Below are 14080 nucleotides of genomic sequence, written 5' to 3'. Positions count from 1 at the left end.
CTTCAGGTACTTATTTCAGATCCATTTTAATTTTTCATGGAATAAGTTGTATTATACAAGTGTAGAATCTCTCATCTTTCCTTCCTTCCTTTTTATTTACTTTTTCCTTAACAGAAATGATTATAATCCTTATTGGGTTAGTAGAAATAGATTGATCCTCTATGTGGATTTTGTTGCAGAAAATGTATAACGCGACTTAACTTTTTACTGTGGCAGGAAACACAAGGACCCAAACCCAATTTATACTTCAGATTAAAGGGCTCTTTAACAGTTACATGGCCACCTATTAGTTCATGTCCCTCTCCTGTTCTTTCTCCTAGAGGAAGCAAATGGTGATATTGTGTTACGGTGTATCAGCACTCTTATTTCTTCTTTTTTTAAGTGACAGAAAATCTGATTCAGACTGGCTTAGTTTATAAAGGGAATTCATTGGCTTATAGAACTTAAAAGACCAGAGGTGGGCTTCAGATAAGACTTGGTCCAGTGACCACAATAATCTCATTTAAGGACCTAATTTCTTTCTATTTCTTTTCTTCTTTGTTCTGCCTTCCACTATGTTGACTTTGTTCTCAGTCTCCATATCCACCCAGAAGCCCAGTCCCTTCCCTTCTGAATACAAACTGATGCTCCATTTCAGACTGTATATTCTCCTACCATGGAAAGAAAGAATGCTTTTACTTGTCCGAAGTTCCAGCTGCTGTCTTTATTTATTGCATTGGGTTTGATTGGCTATGTGTCTATAGTTGAATCAATCGGTGGTGGTAGGTGCACAGGAAATGTGTATGGGGTTAGTCAGTCAGGACCTCTGGAGCTTCAAGTGGAGTTTCTTGCTCAGAACTCAGGCCTGTGAATGGGGAGGGATGGTTTTCCACAGGAAATTTGGTTTTGTGTTATCAGAAGGAGGGAAGTAGATGTTGGACATCAAACAATAGATCTGCTAAATGTGGGTTTCGACCACAGACAATATATGGACCTGGGGCTGGAAGGTAGAATTTTTAAGGAGAAGGATAAAGACAGTGAAAGCTGTTCCTACCCCATATATTATATTTGTGGAAATTTTTTCCTTTAGTTGATGGCCCACTTGCATTGCTTTTTTTTCTTGCTCTTAGAGCTGCATGTGGCTGGTATGACAGGAAAAGCTGAGGTAGACTTCTTTTCAGCAGGAGTTTTCTATAATTATTCACACACAAACTGTGTTCCTAGGATGTTGGTGGCTTTAAGACCGCTGGCCAGGCAGGCCCGAGAATGGGATTTTGACTAACAGGAGGAGTCTGGCAAATACTGCAGGTCTGGAATTAAGTCCAGGGAGCTCAGCTAGGGTGAGAAGAAACAGTTGTATAATATAAATCATTGTAGCCCAGAGGCCAAGTCTAGCTAGGGAAATCATCTAGGGCAGGTGTCAGAAATCAGGTGTCAGAGCCTGTTGGTGTTTTTCAGGTTAAAAATAACAACTTGGTTGAAGCTGTTTGTTCTCTGTGTTGTTCCATACTATCCATTCCTGTGTGTCTCTTTGTGATTATCGAAGTCAAGAAGAGATGAGAATGGATCCTGAGGTCCGAAAGGTCCTGTCTGAGGCAGGAAGAGTTCCTGTCTTGATACAGGGACTCTGTGATGTTGTAACTCATCTGTGACTATAAAACATTCACTACCTGTAAAGGATCAATAAGCTTGAAGGATTCTTCACTGTGATTTAAATAATCTGCTCCAAGCTTAAAATCTATGGGCAGAAATTGGGTTCTTAATCTTTTAAGTTTAAAGGCACTTCAGATGACATTTTCTAATGAAAAGCGAAAGAAACCCTAACAAAGTGTTTGCTTTAAATGATGGCAGTTAATTTCTTGTAAAGAAACACAGAAGCACACATTAACTTAAAATAAGCTCGCACTGTTGTTTCTTGTAGTGCAGCCAGGAAAGCCAGTAACAAGCTGTCTCCTTCAGAATCACATCCCTGGATGATATTCGAGCAACCTGGACAATTTAAACACATCCCCAGGAAAAACAATTTGGATTAAGTTAGAAATCATATTTGTTAATTCCGTTTCTGCCATTGCACTGTTGCTTTTTATTCTGTGTCTGAGGAGCATTGATTGAGAAGGTGTGTGACGTCAGTGACTCAGGTAAATAGCAACATTCATTTCAAAGGTGCAGCCAATCTGGGTCGCAAAAGATTTTTTTGTTTTAGTAATTGTTGGGGTCTTGGTGAACTGGATCCATGCTCAGCTCAAAGGAATTTACATTTAAATTTCTTTAAAACACTTTGTTGGCCACACAAAGGGATTTTTAATGTTTAGGGTTCATTAATAAAATTTTAGTCTATACTGGCATTTTATCCAAAACTGAACTTAATAATAATATTATTTACTCATACTTCTTAAGAAACAGTAGAAATAAAGCTTGAGCATTTTGGCCCAAAATAGATTTTATTTTGTATTTAAAAGATAGCATCTTAAAGTTTTGTGGATACAGACAAGATCTTACAGAAGAAATAGAATGGACTTAATTATTATTCAATCTAGCAGTCTTAAGAGTGCTTCTATTTAGTGAGTCAAGTGTTCCCAGGCTTAGTTCCTTTATACATGTTGTGGAAAAGACACCATCCCTGTCCTCTAAGTGGCTATAATGTTAAGAGAAGAAAGGCTAGTAAAGGTTCTGTGGACTGTACTCTTTCTTTTCAGCCTTTCTTGAGGGGATTTCCAACATAGACAGGAATCTGCTCTCTCCTTTCTTCCTCTTAATAAACAAGGTGGCTGGACCAAGGGATGTGGATTGGGATTTCTTCCTTTCCCTGCTTCCTCCCACCTGTGTTTCCTCCCATCTGTCTACCTCCAAGGAAAGAAACAGAACTTAGAAGTGTGCTGGATGATCTACGAGATCTATTTGAAGTGGCAATTCAATGTGGTGTGGAGCTGTGTGCTGGTCCCTTTTTAAGAAGAATTGAAAGGTAATTAATCTTACAGCAACTTCTGATGGGCAAAAGGGATCTTACAATTTCTTGAATTTTCAAAATGGAGCCAAAGTTATAATTTTGTGAACTTTGGTATATTTTAGATTAAAAACATGCCTACCTTTGGAAGAAACTAAAGAAGTATAAAACATACCAGTTTCCAATAGCACAAAATTGGGATGATAGAGAAATTTTGGTGTAATACACCAGTAGGTCATCCCTTGGTAGATATCTGAAGATTCCCTAGAACTTCTATGTTTAATTTGAAGTTTTGCTTACCTAGCAACTGTGGGTGAAGCTGCCTAGTTAATGCATTTCATAAAGTTCAGATTTAAGGTTCCTCATTTTGCTTTTTCTCTAAGTCTGTCAGTTCTTTCACTGGGAAAATCACATGGCAGATTGATTTTTCAGCTACTAAGGAATTTGTGTATTTTGTCCAAGACGTTACCTTTTTCCTTCTCAAGGATATGAAACTGTCATGTTTTGTATTGACATAGAATCAGAACCTCATAAGATTTTACATACTGTAAGCCAAGGAAAGGACTGCTGTATTTTATCCTGTAAGGTAATAAAAAGTCCTTTTAGAAAGATCGAGGTCACAAAAAATTTTAAAAAAGAGAAAAATCCAGGGAAGTTGGTTTTTGGTTGAGAGGCAGGTCAGAACCTTGGAGAGCTCTAGAGAAAGCTGGGGCAGATCCACAGTCAGAAACTTCCATGGCTGGCTCCAAACAGTTGAAATTTTTTTTTTTTGAAATGCCATTTCCATTTTGCTTACTGTTAAGATATGTATGACTTAAGGAGACAAATCCCTTTTGCTCCAAGCATGAGTTGCGTATTTGTAGACTGATTTGGTGGTGTGAGGCTAAAGTCTTAAAAACTAGAGAAAATGCTTTTCTACAACACATCTTAAAGATCCTCCAGGCCATTTTATGATTCTGGATTCCTCTTAGCAGGGCTTATTGTATCAGGATGAAGGTGGTCACAAATAGGAAAGGAAGTATGAGCATAAGGTTTTACTGAAGCATTCACTACGTATTAGACTAGATCCATTTTTCCAAAAAAAACTTTTTTTTTCAAATGATATCTTAGGTAAAACTTCACCAAAACCAGACCCAAACCCAACCCAAATCAAACCAAAATGGAAACAGAATGGCAGAGGTGTTCTGGTTAAAGCAGGGCTTAAGGGGTCTGGAGCGCCTTCTACTTGGATTACTCCTGGCTCCAGCAGTAGCCACTGAACACAGGCGCAAATCACGTTTGACCAGAGTACAGTCAGTTTACTTGTCAGACACAGTGCCTAAGCAGGTGTGAGGATTTAACCTAAGTACTCCTAGGAATACCTTTACTAAGGCATATTAATTCCAGTAATGACCTTAACATTGGTTGTCTCCTTAGGTATTCATTTGGATGTCAGAGATTTGTTTCTTTCTATTTAGCTTCCATGCTTCCCACAAACCACTGAGTTTTCAAAGACTGTAATTAAACAACTTCAGGCATCATGGCATCAATCTGAAATTTCAGACTCAATAGGCTCTGCTCATAAGAATGAAGAAAATTATTGGACTATTTGAAAATAAAGCCACTGAAGATTACAAAATGACCCTATTTAAGTTTTTGCTTCCCTAATACTAATTTCTATGAGTACCCTACAGACCTTAGTGGAGCAAAATACAACCATGATGTTCTCTCCCCTTCCATACATCCCATGTTGTTCTTAACAGGTGAATTTTCTCAAAAATATAATCTCAAAACATTAGCTACAAGTTAACTATAACTGTCAGGACATACTGGAAGTGCTGTGTTATCTTCTTTTAGCCATATGGCTATAGCTATGTGAAGGGTAGTATATGGAAATGGGAGTGGACTCGCTGTGTCATCCCAGAGTTAGTTCCTCTAATCCAACCTCCCTCTCATCGACCCCCAAATTACATGTTATGTTAACTCTACTTTAAGAAGTTAAGAGGTTATATTTTAAGGATGTATGAAAAAAGATATTTAAAATAATTTCACTTAAGTTATATTAGATGATATATTAGAGGAGTTGCACATACACAATTCTGTCCTAATATATGGTGTAGACTTTGATTTTTGATAATTCTTCATTCTCATACAAGTAGGTCAGGTAGCAAATTTATTTTTGTCATCTTTTGTATTCTCTAGGTGGAATGACATTTTAAAAATTCATACTGTCCACTTACAGTTCTATTAGAAATGTAAAATGTCATTGATCATTTCCTAAGACTTCCATTCAGAGGAATGTAACACAAAGGAGTTTTGGTTGAGAGAAGCATAATAAATTACTATAGTTGTGACCATTACATTATAGCATATTGTGTTAACTTTCTGGAAATGTTCTGTGAGGCTTGGAATTTAAGAAACAGTCAGTTCAAGGTTGCTAAAGCATATTTATGTAGGGCTAAGTGATGCGAGATTTGTTCTCCAGAAGGCTATGGAACTGGCTAGCGTTCAGTTGAAGTTGACCTCATAAAAATGTGTAAATAGCAAGTGGAATTTCTTAAACTTTGAGATTGAAAAACAGTTTGAAATGAAATATCCGAAGTATGCTAGTATTTTTTCCATTGTGAAAGTATGTACATGTGTTATGTATGGCGCATACATATGTATAAAAATAAAATCAGAAAGTTTGGAAAAGACAGAAAATTAGGAAGAAGGAATAAAAACCAAAATAGCTCCTAGCTAGATGCATCAGTTTTTAACATTTCTTCTAGTAAGTTTTCTATGCATAGGTGATTTTTGCTCTGGAATGTTGGGAGGGGATGGGGATAATCAAAGTTGTGATGTATAATTTATGTGTAGTTTTTTATCTTTTCATTTAATATTTTAAACAAAAGTATTTTCACAAGTATTTGTAAACATTTGGCTGCATATTATTCCTTTGAATGACTATCACAATTTTTCAACTATTTCTTATTGTCAGGCCTTTAGGTTATTTGTAGTTTCATGATACTATAAATGACTCCATATACATTTTTTGTCTATGAAGCATTTTCTCCCCTTATTTTTGTTGTTTTCTTAGAATTCCAAAAGTAGGATTTCTAGAGGTACTGAGAGTGAACAAAAATATATAAACTGCTTATACCAATTTTCACTCTAGTGTATAAAAATTTCCACTGAACTACATTCTCACCAGTATTAGTTATTTACTTAAAAAAAGAATTTGGCTAATTTAAGATATAAATTTTGTTTCTCATAATTACTGCCCAATTTTCTTCTCTTGTGGGGCTGCTGGGTGAGGAGCTGGACAAATCGATGAGGCCCAGGAGAGCAAGAAGCAGTTTGTGGGCTAAGGCTCTGTCTTGGAATAAAAATTAGGCTAAGTAGTTCAAACTAAGACATGATTCAAGAGGGGCTAGTTGAGCCATGGGAGCCAGGGTATGGCCCAGGGGAGACAGTGCAGAGTGAGCAAAGCCAGAGGTGATCTGTAGGAACAATCAAGAAGGGTCAAATGTTGGTGCCTTACATGATCCTACTGTGGCTCCTTCTGGAGATAAGATAGTCTTTTGGGAAGTAAGGGGATCTGATAGTATAGGTTATGAAGGAGACTTAACTTTTGTTCTTTATACTCTTTTAAGCTATTGGAAAAATTGCTGTTTCTTTTACTATTTATATATATTACTTTTTCAATGAAAATTAGCTTCTGAAAAAGAAGAAACCAGAAAGCTTACAGTTCTTTGATTTTTAATGAGATTGCAATACTCATATATTGTTAATCAGTTTTGATTTATCTAAATGCCAGACGGTCGTATAAAATTTTGTACTATGAAGTTTCAGATAATTTTTTGATAATATTTCTAATTTGTTTCTGTACTTTATCCTGCTATTGATTGAATATCTTTATTATAAGATGTGCTTTTTAGAAGAATTTTTTTTTTCCCTTAGAAGATTTTTTCCCTCCATTATTAGACAGTGATGGTCCCAGGGCTCATTTGCTAATTTGCTTCTTTTCCTCCTTCATCTTCCCAAAGATATCAACCTAGCACATTGTTTCTCCAATTTTTTTCAGTTGTTGGTGTTCTGTGCATGTCTAACTTTGCTTCGGTATGGCTGAGAATCCATGTTTTCAGTAAGAGAGAAGAACTGGGGGTGAGCCATGTCTCTGAAAATGTTCCTTCACTAGGTTTCTGACATTAGGGAGCTCAGATAAGAAGGTGAGGATTGGTTGGGATTGTTCAGGTCTGGGGGACCACTGGTCTGGAAGTGTAATGTGTGGTGGAGTGTATTGATGAGAGATGTGGGAAGGTTGAGGGTCATACAAGCAGGAGAATCCCACACACACATCAGGCAGCCTGGACAGAGGACCAAAGCAGGGAACCCAGAACTACCACTTGATATGAGCTAGGTTGTGACCTCAAGGAGGCAGGTGTTAATCTTTGGTTGGAAACTGATATTTTGGTGAACTGAGTAGGGAAGTCATTGGCAGATTTACATTCTATACTTACTTGGCCACATTTGAGTGTCAGTGGAGTTACTCAACTTCTTTAGTTAACCAGTCTTTTAAAAAGAACTGGTATAATACCTCCCCTGAACTGCTTGATAGGTGTTTACTGAGAATGAATACAGCTTCGTAATAGTAGTTAATTCTTTTGCTTTTGTATGTTTTTTAAATTGTATTTTATGTCTTTCTTCTAATGCGCTTTTCATTGCTCATTTTGAAATCTCTCTATTCTCTTTTCTTTGTTAATGTATTATGTGTCCTATCCCTATTCTAAATGGCCAAACTCATTTCAGATTTCTTCTTTCATATATTATCAACAATAAGTAGAATAAGAACTTTGTGAATAGAGAAATATCTTTTTTTTTTTTTTTTGTAAAAAGTCCTAGTTAACCCCCTGAAGAGGCTTTGGGCATTTTTATCTCTTTCCTGCTTGAGAATAGAAAGCTCTAATGTCCTGCATTTCTATTCCTGTTTGTAAAATATGTCCTACTCGTAGGAAAGGACTAAAATCTTATGTATCTGTGTGTTCTCCCCCTTAAGCAAAAAATGATTCAAACTGTAAAATACCTACTAAGTAAAAGTGGTCATGTCACAATAGAGAAATTTTTACCTTGCTGAACATATCTGTACCTCCTTTGATGGAGCGTGTTTTTCAGCTAAGTTATTTCTTAGTGAAGTGTACATTGAATGCTCAAAAAGATGAGATGTATTTCCATTTATTGGGAGATTGTATTTCAAAGGGAAGGGACTGGTTGGCATATGTACTATGCATTTAACAATTACGTTGAATCAATTGAAATGAATTCAAATTGGTAAAAGATGTTTGCCCGCTTATATGCTTTCATTTTGTTCTTGTTGTATAGATATAGGCTTGTAACCTGACAAATAGCTAAAGAGAAGTGATAAAATTTTAAAGTATAAATTGAGGCAACTGAAACCTTTTCTTTTTGTACTGGAACAAGGACTTGAAAGGAACACTTGACCAAGAAATGGAAGATTGTGTATTTTTTCTGTTTATTAATGTTTAACATTGATGTCTGAGGGCAATGCATAGCAAGCTACAGAAAGAACATTTTTAGTTCTAACCTGTGGTGTTATATCCTGTTGATGCGTTGTGGTTTTGAGTAGCCCAAAAGGAATTTTTAGGCTCTTTAGGTCAAGAGGTTTGCCAGTGAGGACTTCACATTCTACCAAATGACTTCCTAGCTAGGAGTATCTTTCATTCACTGTATGATGCTGAAGCTCATACTTTTTCCTGACTCTGTTTCTGGTTCCTAGACTCTGTTTGAGTCTTTGTTTGCAAATCCCTCAATACCTACCTTTCCTATAAATATAATAGCATTCAGTTGTTTCCCCATTGTCATTTGGTACCTGTAAATCAACCCACTCAATAGAGCATAGCAATTACTATTCTTTTAAAGGAAGCATTTATTTTTTTACTTTTTGTTTGTTTGATAGAAGGCTTTTCTGGTGATATTGGTCATGATATTAATGAATGTGATTTTTTTTGATATTATGTAAATGAAATGTTTTGAAGGTCTGCATAACTCAGTGAATCAGCATTTTCTAAATGACCAATGCGTGGTAGTACAAAATCATACATGAATAAAATATCAATTTTAAGTGTAGGTTAGACAAATGGAATTAATGTAAGAGTGAAATGTTTGTTGATGTAGTTGCAGATTCCACATTGCAACTAGCTGTAAAGAAACTAAAACTTAGTGAGTTTTGGTGTACTATCAGAGAAGACTATCCAGAACTATTTGAAAAGACTAGTAAAATACTCCTGTCTTTTCAAAGTACATACTTCATTGAGGTTGGATTTTCGTATACTAGCTAAAACAATATACTGCAACATTGAATGTAGAAGTATGAGAATCAAGCTCTTTTATTAAACTAGGCATTAAAGAGATCTGCAAGAATATAAAACAATACCATGCTTCTATTTTTTGGAAAATAGTTATTTCAATAAAAATATTTTTATGTTAACAGTGCATTTATTTTTAAATAACATAATATTTTTAAAATGTCTGTTTTCATTTTTAATTTAGTAAATTTAATCCATATAATTCATATGTGGAGGAGCTTTTGTCCTTACACTTTTTAAGAGTGTAAAAGGTTCCCAAGACCAAATTTTTTAAGAATCTCTGGTATAGCGATTAAGCAGGGACTTGGAGTCAAGTTGCTTTATTGTTTGAAAGCTCTGTGACCTTGGACAATATATTGAACTACTTTTTGCTTCAATTTCCTCATCTGTGAAAGGTATGATAATATAATTTATAAGGTTGTCATAAGGATTAACTTAAATATATGAAAAGTTCTTAACTTATAGAGTACTCAACAACCTATATAATTAACTGCCTGTTGAACATTTGTAATGTATTTGTGTTTTCCTTTATAGATACTAACTTTCTAGATTCCTAGAGATTGGGTGTTTTGGGGGTATTAACATGCTCCTCAACCTCTTCTCTAATCCTTTTTCCTCCAAGTCACTGATTCTCAACCTTTGTTTAACATTAGAATCACTAGGGGAGCTTTAGATGAAAAAACTCCCCAGTACCCAAGACCCACTCAGACTGACCCAATTAAACCAGAATCCGGAGGCGGGGTGGGTAGGGTCCAACCATGAGTGTTCCTAAAGCTTTCTAGGTGATTCCATTTTGAAGATTAATAACTTACTCCGAAGCTGGACCCTCTGCCCTGAGATTCTATCTATTCCTCCATGTTCTCAACTAAATTGTAGCCGATCTCTCACTCACACCCCTTGCACCACTATGCCCAACGCTGTCATAGGTGGTCTCCTTGCATTTCAGTGCTGCCACCAAGGACACTGTCATTTCCTTTTCCCTGATCCCCCATCCCCAGCTTTGAAACTCAGGCCATCAGACTGTAGGACCCACCACTCCCTCCTTGTTCTTGTTATCTGAGACTGTCATTCTTTGAAGATTTTAGCACATGGCTAGTTGTTAATCTTTCATCATTACTGCTTTTGTCATGATTCCAGGTGAGTTAATGTTCATATAAATGATTCTTCCAAAGCCCTGACTGCTCAGTCCCTGACTTCCTTTACTCCAGTGATCTCATCCTCCATTCTACCAGTTAAGATCACCTCTATCAGCTGAGCACACCTCCTGTCTTTCCAGTTTATTTTTTTAGTATCTCATCTCCAACAATCATTCCAGCTCACCAGGACCGTTAGCCTACCACCTCTTCACTAACTCTCAGTTCTCTTATGAACTTGTCTTTTTTCCTGGCTTAAAGTGTGTGGTCCATAATTAAAATCATTCTTTTGCAAAGCCTCTAAGATTGCTTGTCCCCCTTTCTTTGTGTTGTGTTTTTCTGGCAAAATCCCATTCTGTGTTGAATCCATATTCCTCCCACTCCACATTTGCACCCAGGCAATGGAATCCATGCTAATTGGTCTCACTTAAAAACTGTACTTCTATCCTCAGTGATGCTTTTTAGTGCTATCTGGAATTCCTTCTACATTTCCCCAGTTCTTTTAGGGTTCTAAATGACTCTTCCAAATGACTATTAGATGGTTTCTTCTCAGACTTCCAATATCCCCTCCCATCTTCCTCAGCTGATGACTTGCCTTCCTATTTCAGAGAGGAAATATAAGTGCTCAGGAGAGAGCCACCATGAGCTCCTCTCATCACACGGAGCAACCTATCTGCGCTTGGACTGGCTAGTTGGCCTTTCCCCCTCTTCCTGGGGAGGTACTCTCTGTGTTCACTTCTAAAGCCTACCCTCTTGGAGATCCCATCCCTCTCTACCTATTTGTTATCTTTGCTCCTAGAATTCGGCCCACAGCTCCACATCATCGTATTTCCTCCCTCTCTGCATGGACATTCCATTAGCCCACAAACATCTGAGCAGAACTTACCCTTCACCCCACATTCCCCTCCAGTTATCAGTTTGAACTGTCTGCTAGCTGTGTGTAATTTCTTTCTCTCCATTCTCTTGAACCCTCAACAGTCAAGCTTTACTTCACCAAAATAGCCCTTGTTGAGAATACTCCTGACCTGTGTGGCTGGCCTTAGGTCCAGCAGTCAATTCTTAGGTCTCCGTGTACTCATCTCATCAACACCATTTGACACAGCTCGATCACTTCTTTCTCTTTGAGGCACTTCCTTCACCAGGCTTCTGGGATGGATGCACGCTGTATTTTTCTGAGTAGAACTAATGACCTCCTGATATATTTCATTGCTTGTTTATTGTTTATTTTGGCCCACTAAAATGTAAACTCTTGGAGACCATGGGCTTGGCTTGTTTTCTTTATGGCCTAGAACAGTGGCTGATACTTAACAGGCACTCAATAACTGTTTGTTGAATGAACGAATGTGAGTCTAACGACCACTATATGCTAATTGGGTAGCTTCTTTCCTGGTTATTAGTTACCACAGCCATTTCCTTCCTCTTTTTCTTCGAACCTTGCATTTCCTAATTGTATTTTCTCTCTTCTCTTCTCCATTCCTGTCTTTTTCAGGCTGAGCCATCACCATTGTGCTCATGTTTCTATGGGGTTCTAGTGTTTACAGAGCATCTGTTTATATCTGGTATTACAGATGCAGATGACCTGTTGATCTGACTTGAATGACATCAGCGTATAATGCTGAATGTAGGTGCAGATTGAAAAAATTAAAACTAAAAAGAATAAGAAATAAATGAAATCTTCCAGGGCTAAAATTGTGGTCTTCTAGGGTATTTAGGTCTTTTGTTTGTTACTACTCTGTTTTACACTTCACTTTTTCACCCTGCTTATGATGGAATTCTTCCTTGATTTTCTGCAAGGAGTTTTAGAAGGCAGAAGAAATCTCCGAGCTCAAAAGACCCTTCTAACTTCAGCTCTGAGTTTATTCTAATTAAGAGTAGTCTGTTTCTCAGATTTTAATCATTCTTGTCTTCTGTATTGATATGCTAATGTGATACTGGATTTGTATGAAAATTCCTCATAACTGATCTTTTATTTATGGCTTCTACAGAACCTTGCCTCCTGGAATCCTTCAAATCCTGAATGTCTCTTACTTGTGGTGAAGGAACTTGTGCAACAGTATCACCAGTTTCAATGCAGTCGCCTTCGTGAGAGCTCCCGCCTCATGTTTGAATACCAGACATTACTGGAAGAGCCACAGTATGGAGAGAACATGGAAATTTATGCCGGGAAGAAAAACAACTGGGTAAGGTTTTCGAGAATGGGAAAAAAAGTCACTTCATCTGTAATAAAATAATCATCTCATATGTCCATTTGTAATAAACTCTAGCCATTTCCTTAGGTAAATGTGGTTTAGGTTGCTTGTATACTTTCTTATAATTTAGAGTTTGAAGGGACTGTAGTGTTTATCTGGTTCATTGTGTTTCTCAGAGGTGTCTGGTACCATGAAGTTGGTAAAATTTGGTCTCACATCCCCAGCCCCAGGTGATCAGAAGTCAGGGGTGGAGCGGGAGGACCTGCACGTATAATAAGCCCCCATCTAGGTTCTGGAGTAGGTGGCTCACAGACAAGTACCCCTTCTTGTCCGTGTAAAACTGCTCCAGTATCTCAGTCAGTCAGAGAGCTCAGTAACTCTGGAGGTGGCTGACTTATGTGGAGCCTTTGATAATTTATTTCCATTGTAGGATCCTTTAAAATGCAGGTCAGACCCTATCACTCCTCTGCCCAGGACTGCTATGCCTCTCCTTCTCACGGTAAAAGCCAAAGCCCTTCCAGAGCATTAAAAAGCTCTACGTGAGTCCCATCATCACCACCCTCCATCATTCCTTCTCTCACTTCCTGTCTCAGAATATTCAGCCTTGGCCATACTAGCACCCTTGCCATGCTGCAAACACACCAGGTGTACTCCTGCCGTGGGCTCTTGGTGTAGCTTTCTCTTTGTCTGGCTTATTTCTCCTAGATATTACCATGGCTAATACCCTTCCTTCCTCCTTAAAGTTTCATACGGTATATTCTCAGCAGTGCCCATGTTAATATCCTCAATTTTTTTCAACAGCTTTTTTGAGGTATAATTTATATACCATAAATACTCCCCTTTTCATTGCATCGAGTGTATTCAATGATTTTTAATACCTTTGCTGAGTTGAGCAACTGCCACCATAATCCAGTTTTAGAATGGTCTGTCATGGCAGTAAGATCCCTCCTGCCAATTTACAGTTAATCCAGCCCTTTCCCCCACCCAGAGCTCCAGGCAACCACTAGACTACTTTCTGTCTATATAAATGTCGTTTCTTATAATGGAACCATACAATATATGGTCTTGTGTGACTGGCTTCTTGCACTTAGCATGATGTTTGAGGTTCATCCATGTTGTAGTGTGTTATCAGTACTTCATTCCTTTTTGTGGCTGAATAATATTCTGCTCTATAGACATATAACATTTGGTTTATCCATTCACCAATTGATGGATGTTTGGGGTGTTTCCACTTTTTGACTGTTAGGAACAATGCTACTGTGAGCATTCACGTGCAAGTCTTTGTAACTCTTCTTTTTAAAAATCATAACTCATACACACACACAGACACACCTTTACCTTTTTTTTTTTGCATCTCTTTTTTTAATATACCATATAATTTAACATATATTAATATATGTTGCTGCATAAAATAATCATTCCAGAATTTAGTGACTTAAAACACAACGTTTATTATACTTTTTGTTTGTCAGAAATCTGTGTTCACCCTCT

The 14080-nt window shown here is 37.4% G+C and overlaps 1 protein-coding gene across 4 annotated transcripts in view; it reads left to right on the top strand.

The window, feature by feature from the left end:
• Nucleotides 1–14080, top strand: part of BABAM2 (BRISC and BRCA1 A complex member 2) — a 405600-nt gene that overhangs the window by 110330 nt on the left and 281190 nt on the right. For all 4 annotated transcript variants that reach the window (XM_036903563.2, XM_036903566.2, XM_036903562.2 and 1 more), the window contains one exon: nucleotides 12386–12580. In XM_036903563.2, the coding sequence (XP_036759458.1) occupies nucleotides 12386–12580 (195 nt within the window). The remainder of the gene's footprint in view (nucleotides 1–12385; nucleotides 12581–14080) is intronic.

This window comes from Manis pentadactyla, chromosome 2, assembly GCF_030020395.1.
Source record: "Manis pentadactyla isolate mManPen7 chromosome 2, mManPen7.hap1, whole genome shotgun sequence".
In the NCBI taxonomy this organism is placed as follows: Eukaryota; Metazoa; Chordata; class Mammalia; order Pholidota; family Manidae; genus Manis; species Manis pentadactyla.
The sequence above is the reverse complement of the archived record's forward strand: the minus strand, read 5'-3'. Positions and strand labels throughout refer to the sequence as shown.